The sequence below is a fragment of the Eleutherodactylus coqui genome, chromosome 1 (assembly GCF_035609145.1).
Source record: "Eleutherodactylus coqui strain aEleCoq1 chromosome 1, aEleCoq1.hap1, whole genome shotgun sequence".
In the NCBI taxonomy this organism is placed as follows: domain Eukaryota; kingdom Metazoa; phylum Chordata; class Amphibia; order Anura; family Eleutherodactylidae; genus Eleutherodactylus; species Eleutherodactylus coqui.
In genome coordinates, this window is record NC_089837.1 from 1,676,856 (window position 1) to 1,692,362 (window position 15,507).

General features: G+C 45.9%; 3 protein-coding genes across 3 annotated transcripts in view; 1 reads left to right on the top strand and 2 right to left on the bottom strand.

The window, feature by feature from the left end:
* Window positions 1-15,507, top strand: part of LOC136617429 (zinc finger protein 300-like) — a 1,148,901-nt gene that overhangs the window by 733,988 nt on the left and 399,406 nt on the right. The window lies entirely within an intron of this gene.
* Window positions 1-15,507, bottom strand: part of LOC136617674 (zinc finger protein 300-like) — a 186,700-nt gene that overhangs the window by 141,756 nt on the left and 29,437 nt on the right. The gene's annotated exons all lie outside the window — the stretch shown is intronic.
* Window positions 12,808-14,485, bottom strand: LOC136615538 (zinc finger protein 84-like). The gene has a single exon (XM_066594170.1). The coding sequence runs from the start codon at window positions 14,483-14,485 to the stop codon at window positions 12,866-12,868; it is 1,620 nt and encodes a 539-aa protein (XP_066450267.1). The 3' UTR covers window positions 12,808-12,865.

Sequence of the window (15,507 nt, forward strand, 5' to 3'; positions counted from 1 at the left end):
ATTGATTTTTTCCAATCCGATGGCCATTCTTGTGTTTTCCATATTTGCTGGCATATGGCATGCATTACCTTTACTGCATCATCTTTCAGGATGTTAAACAGTTCAGCTATAGGTAGGGTAATAAATGATATATCATGTGATATGGCAGGAGCCCTTAATGCTGCCTTATAGACCCCCACACTGCTGAGTAATAGTGCAGTAATAGCAGGGAGCATCACTAGTGGGGGGGACTGGCTATAACTAGTGGCAGGGTAATAAATGATATATCATGTGACATGGCAGGAGCCCTTAATGCTGCCTTATAGACCGTCCACACTGCGGAGTAATAGTGCAGTAATAGCTGGGAGCATCACTAGTGGGGGGGGGGGGGCTGACTATAACTAGTGGTAGGGTAATAAATGGTATATCATGTGATATGGCAGGAGCCCTTAATGCTGCCTTATAGACCGTCCACACTGCGGAGTAATAGTGCAGTAATAGCTGGGAGCATCACTAGTGGGGGGGGGGGGGCTGGCTATAACTAGTGGTAGGGTAATAAATGGTATATCATGTGATATGGCAGGAGCCCTTAATGCTGCCTTATAGACCGTCCACACTGCGGAGTAATAGTGCAGTAATAGGTGGGAGCATCACTAGTGGGGGGGGGGGGGGGACTGGCTATAACTAGTGGTAGGGTAATAAATGGTATATCATGTGATATGGCAGGAGCCCTTAATGCTGCCTTATAGACCCTCACACTGCTGAGTAATAGTGCAGTAATAGCTGGGAGCATCACTAGTGGGGGGGGACTGGCTATAACTAGTGGTAGGGTAATAAATGGTATATCATGTGACATGGCAGGAGCCCTTAATGCTGCCTTATAGACCGTCCACACTGCTGAGTAATAGTGCAGTAATAGCTGGGAGCATCACTAGTGGGGGGGGGGGGGGCTGGCTATAACTAGTGGCAGGGTAATAAATGGTATATCATGTGACATGGCTGGAGCCCTTAATGCTGCCTTATAGACCGTCCACACTGCTGAGTAATAGTGCAGTAATAGCTGGGAGCATCACTAGTGGGGGGGGGAGTGGCTATAACTAGTGGTAGGGTAATAAATGGTATATCATGTGACACGGCAGGAGCCCTTAATGCTGCCTTGTAGACCGTCCACACTGCTGAGTAATAGTGCAGTAATAGCTGGGAGCATCACTAGTGTGGGGGGGGGGGGGGACTGGCTATAACTAGTGGCAGGGTAATAAATGGTATATCATGTGACATGGCAGGAGCCCTTAATGCTGCCTTATAGACCCCCACACTGCTGAGTAATAGTGCAGTAATAGCTGGGAGCATCACTAGTGGGGGGACTGGCTATAACTAGTGGCAGGGTAATAAATGATATATCATGTGACATGGCAGCAGCCCTTAATGCTGCCTTATAGACCGTCCACACTGCTGAGTAATAGTGCAGTAATAGCTGGGAGCATCACTAGTGGGGGGGGGGGGGGGCTGGCTATAACTAGTGGCAGGGTAATAAATGGTATATCATGTGACATGGCAGGAGCCCTTAATGCTGCCTTATAGACCCCCACACTGCTGAGTAATAGTGCAGTAATAGCTGGGAGCATCACTAGTGGGGAGGGGGACTGGCTATAACTAGTGGTAGGGTAATAAATGATATATCATGTGACATGGCAGGAGCCCTTAATGCTGCCTTATAGACCCCCACACTGCTGAGTAATAGTGCAGTAATAGCTGGGAGCATCACTAGTGGGGGGGGGGGGGTGGCTATAACTAGTGGTAGGGTAATAAATGATATATCATGTGACATGGCAGGAGCCCTTAATGCTGCCTTATAGACCCTCACACTGCTGAGTAATAGTGCAGTAATAGCTGGGAGCATCACTAGTGGGGGGGGGGGGGGGGACTGGCTATAACTAGTGGCAGGGTAATAAATGGTATATCATGTGACATGGCAGGAGCCCTTAATGCTGCCTTATAGACCCTCCACACTGCTGAGTAATAGTGCAGTAATAGCTGGGAGCATCACTAGTGGGGGGGGGGGAGTGGCTATAACTAGTGGTAGGGTAATAAATGGTATATCATGTGACATGGCAGGAGCCCTTAATGCTGCCTTATAGACCATCCACACTGCTGAGTAATAGTGCAGTAATAGCTGAGAGCATCACTAGTGGGGATGGGGGGGGGGACTGGCTATAACTAGTGGTAGGGTAATAAATGATATATCATGTGATATGGCAGGAGCCCTTAATGCTACCTTATAGACCCCCACACTGCGGAGTAATAGTGCAGTAATAGCTGGGAGCATCACGAGTCGGGGGGGGGGGGGACTCGCTATAACTAGTGGTAGGGTCATAAATGATATATCATGTGACATGGCAGGAGCCCTTAATGCTGCCTTATAGACCGTCCACACTGCTGAGTAATAGTGCAGTAATAGCTGGGAGCATCACTAGTGGGGTCTGGGGACTGGCTATAACTAGTGGCAGGGTAATAAATGGTATATCATGTGACATGGCAGGAGCCCTTAATGCTGCCTTATAGACCCTCACACTGCTGAGTAATAGTGCAGTAATAGCTGGGAGCATCACTAGTGGGGTCTGGGGACTGGCTATAACTAGTGGCAGGGTAATAAATGGTATATCATGTGACATGGCAGGAGCCCTTAATGCTGCCTTATAGACCGTCCACACTGCTGAGTAATAGTGCAGTAATAGCTGGGAGCATCACTAGTGGGGGGGGGGGACTGGCTATAACTAGTGGTAGGGTAATAAATGGTATATCATGTGACATGGCAGGAGCCCTTAATGCTGCCTTATAGACCCCCACACTGCTGAGTAATAGTGCAGTAATAGCTGGGAGCATCACTAGTTGGGGGGGGGGGGGACTGGCTATAACTAGTGGTAGGGTAATAAATGGTATATCATGTGACATGGCAGGAGCCCTTAATGCTGCCTTATAGACCCCCACACTGCTGAGTAATAGTGCAGTAATAGCTGGGAGCATCACTAGTGGCGGGGGGACTGGCTATAACTAGTGGCAGGGTAATAAATGGTATATCATGTGACATGGCAGGATCCCTTAATGCTGCCTTATAGACCCCCACACTGCTGAGTAATAGTGCAGTAATAACTGGGAGCATCACTAGTGGGAGGGGGGGGGACTGGCTATAACTAGTGGTAGGGTAATAAATGGTATATCATGTGACATGGCAGGAGCCCTTAATGCTGCCTTATGGACCCTCACACTGCTGAGTAATAGTGCAGTAATAGCTGGGAGCATCACTAGTGTGTGTGTGGGGGGGGGGGGACTGGCTAAAACTAGTGGTAGGGTAATAAATGGTATATCATGTGACATGGCAGGAGCCCTTAATGCTGCCTTATAGACCGTCCACACTGCTGAGTAATAGTGCAGTAATAGCTGGGAGCATCACTAGTGGGGGGGGACTGGCTATAACTAGTGGTAGGGTAATAAATGGTATATCATGTGACATGGCAGGAGCCCTTAATGCTGCCTTATAGACCCCCACACTGTGGAGTAATAGTGCAGTAATAGCTGGGAGCATCACTAGTGGGGGGAGGGGGGGGGACTGGCTATAACTAGTGGTAGGGTAATAAATGGTATATCATGTGACATAGCAGGAGCCCTTAATGCTGCCTTATAGACCCCCACACTGCTGAGTAATAGTGCAGTAATAACTGGGAGCATCACTAGTGGGGGGGGGGGGGGACTGGCTATAACTAGTGGTAGGGTAATAAATGGTATATCATGTGACATGGCAGGAGCCCTTAATGCTGCCTTATAGACCCCCACACTGTGGAGTAATAGTGCAGTAATAGCTGGGAGCATCACTAGTGGGGGGGGGGGGACTGGCTATAACTAGTGGCAGGGTAATAAATGGTATATCATGTGACATGGCAGGAGCCCTTAATGCTGCCTCATAGACCGTCCACACTGCTGAGTAATAGTGCAGTAATAGCTGGGAGCATCACTAGTGGGGGGGGGGGGGGACTGGCTAAAACTAGTGGTAGGGTAATAAATGGTATATCATGTGACATGGCAGGAGCCCTTAATGCTGCCTTATAGACCCCCACACTGCTGAGTAATAGTGCAGTAATAGCTGGGAGCATCACTAGTGGGGGGGGGGGGGGGACTGGCTATAACTAGTGGTAGGGTAATAAATGGTATATCATGTGACATGGCAGGAGCCCTTAATGCTGCCTTATAGACCGTCCACACTGCTGAGTAATAGTGCAGTAATAGCTGGGAGCATCACTAGTGGGGGGGGACTGGCTATAACTAGTGGCAGGGTAATAAATGGTATATCATGTGACATGGCAGGAGCCCTTAACGCTGCCTTATAGACCCCCACACTGCTGAGTAATAGTGCAGTAATAGCTGGGAGCATCACTAGTGGGGGGGGGGGGACTGGCTATAACTAGTGGTAGGGTAATAAATGATATATCATGTGACATGGCAGGAGCCCTTAATGCTGCCTTATAGACCGTCCACACTGCTGAGTAATAGTGCAGTAATAGCTGGGAGCATCACTAGTGGGGGGGGGGGGGGGACTGGCTATAACTAGTGGTAGGGTAATAAATGGTATATCATGTGACATGGCAGGAGCCCTTAATGCTGCCTTATAGACTCCCACACTGCTGAGTAATAGTGCAGTAATAGCTGGGAGCATCACTAGTGGGGGGGGGCTGGCTATAACTAGTGGCAGGGTAATAAATGATATATCATGTGACATGGCAGGAGCCCTTAATGCTGCCTTATAGACCCTCACACTGCTGAGTAATAGTGCAGTAATAGCTGAGAGCATCACTAGTGGGGGGGGACTGGCTATAACTAGTGGTAGGGTAATAAATGGTATATCATGTGACATGGCAGGAGCCCTTAATGCTGCCTTATAGACTCCCACACTGCTGAGTAATAGTGCAGTAATAGCTGGGAGCATCACTAGTGGGGGGGGGGGGGGCTGGCTATAACTAGTGGCAGGGTAATAAATGGTATATCATGTGACATGGCAGGAGCCCTTAATGCTGCCTTATAGACTCCCACACTGCTGAGTAATAGTGCAGTAATAGCTGGGAGCATCACTAGTGGGGGGGGGGACTGGCTATAACTAGTGGCAGGGTAATAAATGATATATCATGTGACATGGCAGGAGCCCTTAATGCTGCCTTATAGACCCTCACACTGCTGAGTAATAGTGCAGTAATAGCTGAGAGCATCACTAGTGTGGGGGGGGGGGGACTGGCTATAACTAGTGGTAGGGTAATAAATGGTATATCATGTGATATGGCAGGAGCCCTTAATGCTGCCTTATAGACCGTCCACACTGCTGAGTAATAGTGCAGTAATAGCTGGGAGCATCACTAGTGGGGGGGGGGGGCTGGCTCTAACTAGTGGTAGGGTAATAAATGGTATATTATGTGATATGGCAGGAGCCCTTAATGCTGCCTTATAGACCCCCCACACTGCTGAGTAATAGTGTAGTAATAGCTGGGAGCATCACTAGTGGGGGGGGGGGACTGGCTATAACTAGTGGTAGGGTAATAAATGATATATCATGTGACACGGCAGGAGCCCTTAATGCTGCCTTATAGACCGTCCACACTGCTGAGTAATAGTGCAGTAATAGCTGGGAGCATCACTAGTGGGGGGGGGGGGGCTGGCTATAACTAGTGGCAGGGTAATAAATGATATATCATGTGACATGGCAGGAGCCCTTAATGCTGCCTTATAGACCCCCACACTGCTGAGTAATAGTGCAGTAATAGCTGAGAGCATCACTAGTGGGGGGGGGGGGGGACTGGCTATAACTAGTGGTAGGGTAATAAATGGTATATCATGTGACATGGCAGGAGCCCTTAATGCTGCCTTATAGACCGTCCACACTGCTGAGTAATAGTGCAGTAATAGCTGGGAGCATCACTAGTGGGGGGGGACTGGCTATAACTAGTGGCAGGGTAATAAATGGTATATCATGTGACATGGCAGGAGCCCTTAATGCTGCCTTATAGACCCCCACACTGCTGAGTAATAGTGCAGTAATAACTGGGAGCATCACTAGTGGGGGGGGGGGGGGGGACTGGCTATAACTAGTGGCAGGGTAATAAATGGTATATCATGTGACATGGCAGGAGCCCTTAATGCTACCTTATAGACCCTCACACTGCTGAGTAATAGTGCAGTAATAGCTGGGAGCATCACTAGTGGGGGGGGGGCTATAACTAATGGTAGGGTAATAAATGGTATATCATGTGATATGGCAGGAGCCCTTAATGCTGCCTTATAGACCCTCACAATGCTGAGTAATAGTGCAGTAATAGCTGGGAGCATCACTAGTGGGGGGGACTGGCTATAACTAGTGGTAGGATAATAAATGATATATCATGTGACATGGCAGGAGCCCTTAATGCTGCCTTATAGACCGTCCACACTGCTGAGTAATAGTGCAGTAATAGCTGGGAGCATCACTAGTGGGGGGGGGGGGGGACTGGCTATAACTAGTGGCAGGGTAATAAATGATATATCATGTGACATGGCAGGAGCCCTTAATGCTGCCTTATAGACCCCCACACTGCTGAGTAATAGTGCAGTAATAGCTGGGAGCATCACTAGTGGGGGGGTCTGGCTATAACTAGTGGCAGGGTAATAAATGGTATATCATGTGATATGGCAGGAGCCCTTAATGCTACCTTATAGACCGTCCACACTGCTGAGTAATAGTGCAGCAATAGCTGGGAGCATCACTAGTGGGGGGGGGGGGGGCTGGCTATAACTAGTGGCAGGGTAATAAATGATATATCATGTGACATGGCAGGAGCCCTTAATGCTGCCTTATAGACCCCCACACTGCTGAGTAATAGTGCAGTAATAGCTGGGAGCATCACTAGTGGGGGGGGGGGGAGACTGGCTATAACTAGTGGTAGGGTAATAAATGGTATATCATGTGACATGGCAGGAGCCCTTAATGCTGCCTTATAGACCCCCACACTGCTGAGTAATAGTGCAGTAATAGCTGGGAGCATCACTAGTGGGGGGGGGGGGAGGACTGGCTATAACTAGTGGTAGGGTAATAAATGGTATATCATGTGACATGGCAGGATCCCTTAATGCTGCCTTATAGACCCTCACACTGCTGAGTAATAGTGCAGTAATAGCTGGGAGCATCACTAGTGGGGGTCTGGGGACTGGCTATAACTAGTGGTAGGGTAATAAATGGTATATCATGTGACATGGCAGGAGCCCTTAATGCTGCCTTATAGACCGTCCACACTGCTGAGTAATAGTGCAGTAATAGCTGGGAGCATCACTAGTGGGGGGGGGGGGGACTGGCTATAACTAGTGGCAGGGTAATAAATGATATATCATGTGACATGGCAGGAGCCCTTAATGCTGCCTTATAGACCCTCACACTGCTGAGTAGTAGTGCAGTAATAGCTGGGAGCATCACTAGTGGGGGTCTGGGGACTGGCGATAACTAGTGGCAGGGTAATAAATGGTATATCATGTGACATGGCAGGAGCCTTTAATGCTGCCTTATAGACCCCCACACTGCTGAGTAATAGTGCAGTAATAGCTGGGAGCATCACTAGTGGGGGGGGGTGGCTATAACTAGTGGTAGGGTAATAAATGGTATATCATGTGACATGGCAGGAGCCCTTAATGCTGCCTTATAGACCCCCGCACTGCTGAGTAATAGTGCAGTAATAGCTGGGAGCATCACTAGTGGGGAGGGGGACTGGCTATAACTAGTGGTAGGGTAATAAATGGTATATCATGTGACATGGCAGGAGCCCTTAATGCTGCCTTATAGACCATCCACACTGCTGAGTAATAGTGCAGTAATAGCTGGGAGCATCACTAGTGGGGGTCTGGGGACTGGCTATAACTAGTGGTAGGGTAATAAATGGTATATCATGTGACATGGCAGGAGCCCTTAATGCTGCCTTATAGACCCCCACACTGCTGAGTAATAGTGCAGTAATAGCTGGGAACATCACTAGTGGGGGGGGACTGGCTATAACTAGTGGCAGGGTAATAAATGGTATATGATGTGACATGGCAGGAGTCCTTAATGCTGCCTTATAGACCGTCCACACTGCTGAGTAATAGTGCAGTAATAGCTGGGAGCATCACTAGTGGGGGGGGACTGGCTATAAGTAGTGGTAGGGTAATAAATGATATATCATGTGACATGGCAGGAGCCCTTACTGCTGCCTTATAGACCCCCACACTGCTGAGTAATAGTGCAGTAATAGCTGGGAGCATCACTAGTGGGGGGGGGACTGGCTATAAGTAGTGGTAGGGTAATAAATGATATATCATGTGACATGGCAGGAGCCCTTAATGCTGCCTTATAGACCTTAGACATGTTACTGGGGGATTTACAAGGTACTTAGGATGCTGCTCTACAGAGCAGAGCTACCATTGATGGTATTGGATCACAGATGTACGAAGTCTTGCGGTATTTGTTATTTCCTCCTGACAGTCTGACTTCCCGGTCCGTAGTTCCCTGTATTCTTGGGTTTTTCTTATTTTCCGCATACTTTGTAGTATAGGGGTAAACTTGTATATTCCTTAGCTGTGGCATTCAGTGCAGACCTGATCTAGTATTTGTACAATAATTGGCTCACGGTCCGTTAATACACGGATTTGTAGTTTATGTTTGTTGTGTAGGTGAAATCCAACTCAGATACGACTAGATGGTTGTGTCAGGCTTCATCATCTATCCCAGCATGCAGCAGACATGACTCGTCCGCTCTCAGACCCAGGGGTAGTATAGGGGCCTTAGGGCTGAGCTGGGACCACCCTATGTGGGTGTAATGAGAGGACCATGGATGGCTCCTAGGGACCTCCATCTCCCTGGTTAGGTCAGGCAACACATTCCCTAGTGGTTAGATCAAGTGTTTGGGATGAGGGAGGAGGTCATGTCATTGACGGTATGGGGAGGGGCTGGGTAGCATGATGAATCAGACGCAAAAGGGGGACTGTTAGTGAATATGACTCTATGTTCTATCTTATGTGCAGCCATGTTGTAAACAAGTAGCCATCTTCTGCGTCTCTTTTCACTGTATTCACTTGTCCTCTTTCTGGAGGATTTACGGATATTAAATGTTTTTTTGATAAACCTTGAGTGATTCACTAAGGTTTTGCTCCAGAAGATGGCTATATGGCCTTTAGACTGGGTCACATTGACATGTTCCTAACAGCTTACTGTTTAGAGAGAATGTTCCAAGAAGTTATGTATGGTCAGCTCTGCGTCTGCGTTCGTTCGGTTGGCATTTTAGATGTTAAATGCTTGAACTTGTATATTTTATGTTCTTTGACCAATGGTAACGAATGAATTCTAATAGATTTGAATAATTGTAATGGACATGTGACCCTATAAAACTGTCATTAGTCACTCAAATAAACAGATGACTTTGGATCACATCCCATGCTGTGATTTAATGTTCGGCTCCTGAGCTCGGCTTACCTCTAACAAACTAACAATTTGGACCCCAATAGCATATTGCATGGCAAATATTGGTTTGCACTAACAGTGCCAACTTATATCCCAGACATTCAAGTGCACACGGGGCTCAATAGGGGTGGAGTGGGGAGGTTTGCAGGCAGGAATTAAACATGATGGGCATAATTTGAGGGCAGGAACTAAATCAGGGGAGTTGGTATGCTTCTTTGAAGAGGTGAGTCTTCAGGGCACGTCTGAAGTTCTGTACATTAGGGATTGTCTGGATGTCTTGGAGTAGAGTAGGGTCGGTGCTGCTCTGGTGAAATCCTGGAGGTGAACATGTGAGGTTTGTATTTGCGGAACGTCTAGTCTGACAGTGTTGGCAGAATGAAGATGTGAAGCAGGAGGAAATGGAGGCTCTAGTAACCTATTGAGCCATCTCCATTGTCATGTTTCCTCATGCTACATGTATCCTAGTACACAGAACACGAGTCTCCTACCCTCAGACCCAAGGTAAGAATAGAGCCCTCAGGGATGTGCTGGGGCCACCCTATGTGGGAGTAAACAGAGGAGCATGGACAGTTCTTAGGAACATCTATTTTACTAGCCATTAGCAAAGGCAACACGTTCCTTAGTGGATAGCTCAAGTTTCTGGGATGAGAATAGAGATCATGCTAAGTGTGGGGGAAGCAGTCATATTATATATTATATATTCATTCATCAGTACTAAACTTTAGAGATGATTTGCTGCTTTTAGGGTGTTGTCTCCCGTGATTGGACATTACACCTTTCTTTGTTCTACTTTATGGTATTAATTAAGCTAACACTGAGCTCCTTAGAAAGAGGACCGTGGTTGACGTCTTATGTTCTTTCTCAGATGATCATTGTTAATTCATTTAAACACATGAGAGAACTCAGATCCTGGTAGCCTTATTACCAATTCAAAATTTAGACACATGCCGATAAGATGCTACAGAAAGTTCATGTTCCCAGTTTGACATTACAGGTAGTTTTGTAGCGGTGGCTTCTTCCTTGCTCAGCAGCCTTTGAGGTCATATTGATAAAGGACATGTTTTACCACAAGTAGACACTTTTGTACCGGTTTCCTCCAGCATCTTCACAAGTTGGTTTGCTGTTCTTGGATTGATTTATATTATTTGCACCAAAGTATCTTAATGTCTAGGAAACAGATCTTGTCCTACCCCAGTGGTCTGATGGCTGCGTTGACCTATATTATTGTTGGACACATGAAAGTCCTGCCCGAGTGGTCTGATGGCTGGGTGGTCCCATATTATTGTTGGACACGTGAACGTCCTGCCCGAGTGGTCTAATAGCTGCATGGTCCTATATTATAGATGGATACAGGAATGTCCTGCCCGAGTGGCCTGATGGCTGCGTTGACCTATATTATTGTTGGACACATGAACGTCCTGCCCGAGTGGTCTGACGGCTGGGTGGTCCCATATTATTGTTGGACACATGAACGTCCTGCCCGAGTGGTCTGATGGCTGGGTGGTCCTATATTAGAGTTGGACACATGAACGTGGTTCCTTGAAGTGTTTGGAAATTGCACCCAAGAATGTACCAGATGTGTGGAGGTCCACCATTCTCTCTCTGGCATCTTCGCTGACTTCTTTAGACTTTCCTGTGATATAGGCTTTGAAGGTAGACCTTAGAATACCACCACAGGTAAACTTACACTTTACTCAAGTGATGTCCACTAGACCACCAGAAGCTTCTAAGGCCACAATACCATTTTCTGGAATTGTCCAAGCTGTTTAAAGACACAGTCATTTTGTGCTATCGAAGCTTTTGGCCCACTGGGCTTGTGATATATTGAATAATGCAATTAAATACAGAATAGATATCCACAACTACTCACCCAAACTTTACTGATATGGAGTCTATGGAGGAAATACAGGAGTTTTAAGGATTTAAACCCAAGTGTATTTAACGTTATTGCTTCAACCAGATCTGTTGTCCTCGGGCTTCTCACATTTCCTTTTTTTGAGTCCCTCATGGAAATTCTCAGATACCTTTCCAGAAAAACTCTACCGTTTGTTTCAGTTACCTTCATGAAAAGAGCAGCAGAGCTGCAGGCTATCACTTTTAGAGAGCCATAAGACTCCTTCCTCACCGCCTTGTTATCCAGACTACATATAACCTTCCTGAGGTCTCGTCTGATAATATCAGGCAGGAGGTCCTTACCTGCCTCCTTTTTGGATCTACAGAATGAGGAGCAAGAAAGATTTCACCTTTTTGATGCTAGATGAGCCGATACCACGTTAGCTGCTTCAGGAGACGGCGCCTCTGGCAGGCAACTGCTTGGTACTGCAGCTTCTCCCATCCCAGATGTCTTGTGCTGCCGGTCCTTATAGTGATCACACTGTTACCTGTAATCTTCCTTTGCTCTGAAGGCTCCACAACAAGTTCTCCTGCTGCTCCTATCAGGAACAGTTTCTGCCTCCGGAAGGATTTCTATTCCTGACAATCTGATTAATTGCTTAACCGCTCGTTTTCTCTTCTGTAGCGGGAGGCAAAACAAACCGTCTGTATTGTGCTGCCAAGGATCCAAAGAAAGGACAATCCCAGGTAAGAACCTCCTCCGATTGTCGGCTACACTGTTCTACTGCTATCCATCCTATCTATAATACGCTGTATACTGCCCTACATTCCGTCCCCACAGGAGGTCCATCTATAATACGCTGTATACTGCCCTACATTCCGTCCCCACAGGAGGTCCATCTTTTTGAATGAGGAATTTTAAAGGGACAGATAGGGATATCTAGTGAGCGGGACTATCCTTTTCGGGGTGGTAATTCTGCAGTGGAGGAGAACTGGGGTGTCACCCATTTCCAACCAATCCATGTACAACATAGGGAGAGTAGCAGTCTCTCCTTATGTTGTACATAGATTGGTTGCAGAGGGGTTATTTGTAGTGGCTTTTTATGTATTTGAAGGCAGAAATAAGAATCATGTATTTCACAAGGAGACTTTTATTCAGTGATTATTACAGTAATAAGAAGGCTCATGGGGACAATTCAGGGTCGCTGCTCTGGAAGTAAGCCAGGATCTTCTATTCCTCCTTCCATCCACAATACTTCTTCTCCCCATGGATCGCGCTCACAGGTCACCCCAGATACATAGCATTTGGGTGTTTGGCAGATTCAGTCTGACTCCACCCAGAAATAATCTCTCGTATTGAATTTTGTAATGTCTGTGAATAACTGTTGGGTTACATTTTTTCTATGAATCACAATCTGGTTTCTTCTCTGTGTGAATTCTCTGAGGAGTTTCCAAATCTGATTTCATTCTAAAACATTTTCCTCATAAATAAGATCACAACAGCTTCTCTGCTGTGTGACATCTCTGATGATCATTAAAATTGGTTTTAGAAATAAATCATTTCCCATACACTGAGGAAGATGGCTTCTCTTGTTTGTGACTTCTCTGATGTGTAGCAAGACCTGATTGACTTGAAAAACCTTTCCCACATTCTGTACATGAATACGACCTCTCTCCTGTGTGAGTTTTCTGATGCTCTGTAAGTCTGCCTTTAGTTATAAATCCTCTCCCACAGTCTGAACATGTATGTGGTTTTTCTCCTGTGTGAATTTTCTGATGTTTGACAAGATCCGATTTATTTCTAAAACATTTCTTACATTCTGAACAAGAAAATGGCTTTTCTCCTGTGTGAATTCTCTCATGTACAACAAGACTTCCTTTACTCCCTAAGCATTTCCCACATTCTGAACATGTAAATGAGTTCTCTCCTGTGTGAGTTCTCTCATGTATAACAAGGCTTGCTTTTCTTCCAAAACATCTCCCGCAGTCTGAACAAGAAAATCTCTCTGTGTGGCTTCTCCCATGTTTAAAAAAATCTGATTTATTTGTGAAGCCTTTCCCACATTCTGAACATACATATGGTGTTTCTCCTGTGTGCTTTCTCTGATGTGTATTAAGACCTGATTGAGTAATAAAAGTTCTCCCACATTCTGCACATGAATACGACATCTCTTCTGTGTGAGTTTTCTGATGATCTGTAAGTTTGTCTTTGGTAACAAATCCTCTCCCACAATCTGAATATGTATATGGTGTTTCTCCTGTGTGATTTCTCTGATGTTCGACAAGATCTGATTTATTTGTAAAAGATTTCCCACATTCTGAACATAAATATGGTGTCTCTCCTGTGTGGTTTCTCTCATGTCTAACAAGTCCTGATTTATTTATAAAACCTTTCACAAATTCTGCACATAAATACGACCTATTTCCTGTGTGAGTTTTCTGATGATCTGTAAGTTTGCCTTTAGTAACAAATCCTCTCCCACAGTCTAGGCATGTGTATGGTCTCTCTCCTGTGTGATATCTCTTATGTTTGACAAGATCTGATTTATTTGTAAAAGATTTCCCACATTCTGAACAAGAAAACGGTTTCACTCCTGTGTGAGTTCTCTCATGTATAACAAGACTTCCTTTACTCCCTAAGCATTTTCCACATTCTGAACATGTAAACGGCTTCTCTCCTGTGTGAATTCTCTCATGTATAATAAGGCTTGCTTTACTTCCAAAGCATTTTCCACATTCTGAACATGTAAATGGTTTCTCTCCTGTGTGCCTTCTCTCATGTATAACAAGGCTTGCTTTACTTCTAAAGCTTTGCCCACATTCTGAACATGTAAACGGTTTCTCTCCTGTGTGCTTTCTCTCATGTCTAATAAGATCTGATTTATTTAGAAAACCTCTCCCACATTCTGGACATAAATACAACTTCTGTCCTGTGTGAATTCTTTTGTCTGTAGACTGTTTCCTACTTTCACCAGATTCGAACCTTTTCCCCCCATCCTGACCCGCACTTGTGGTAACCATCTGTGATTGGTCAGGAGAAGGTTCCTCATGATTAGGGGGATTACATGATGGATCTGCACTGTGAAGTCCTGGAGGTACATTGATGGTAATGAGGTTTTCTCCTGAAGAGCGCAGCACGATATCTTCATCTTCTACCTTGTAATTTACAGATGACATGAAGTTTCCCTCAGAGCTCGCACCGGGATTGTCTGTGAGAAATAAAAATGGATTTCAGGATTTTTTTCTCTTTAATCCAAATTACAAATTTTCCGCATTCATATTAGTCTGAAGATACATGTAGTTTTTTTATCTTGTTTTTTTAATGAGTCAAAGCCATAAGTGGATCCATCAAGAAGTCCTTCCTTTATATTTCAGGTTCCTTGTGCAGCCGGTGACTTCAGGGCGGTAAGCTTACCCTCTTCCTGTGCATACCACGTCAATACACAGCCAGCAGTCCATGAAGGGTGGATGCAACAAGCGTGTGAGCAGAGCCCGTTCCATGCTTGGTGACTACCAACTATTGTTGACAGCTGTGCTTATGGCAGTTAACCATTTAGATACCTCTTGCAGGGCTTAAATAGAGGTTATCCAGTGATTGAAAATAATTAGGAAAGGCCTTCTTGCTAGTGCAGCAGATGCGGTGATAGTAATAGGGCCTTGCCTAATTATGTTAATGAGCCAACAGCCCGTTACACTCCTATGACGTCTCTGACAATGAAGACTGCAATATCACATGACCGCTCGTTGGAACACAACCTCTGCATATTCTACTAACAGATTTAAAAACCTAGATAACCCCTCTAAAGGAAGTCTGTCCTGTGAAATTAGCCCTACTACCAAATAGCATGGTGTCAGAACCCGAACCCAGGACCTCCTCCACTCAAGGTGACATCTCTCCCCAGCGAGCTATCAGCCTATTAAACAGCACCCCTGATAACCCAGTTCCTTCTGGGCTCCATCCTGTCTTGTGATTGACCATCCTATATAACCTGGCCTGGCACCTCCCCTCCTTGCGAGATTATTATGCTCCCAGCCAGTGGTTGAGCTCTTCTACCTGCCGCTTCTTAATACTGCTAAATGACATACCTACCTGTGTACTGACCTCTGGCTTCCCTGACTATGATACCTGCCTGCTTCTCTATACCATGAACTGATACCTACCTGTATACCAACCTCTGGCTTCCCAAACTACACTACTT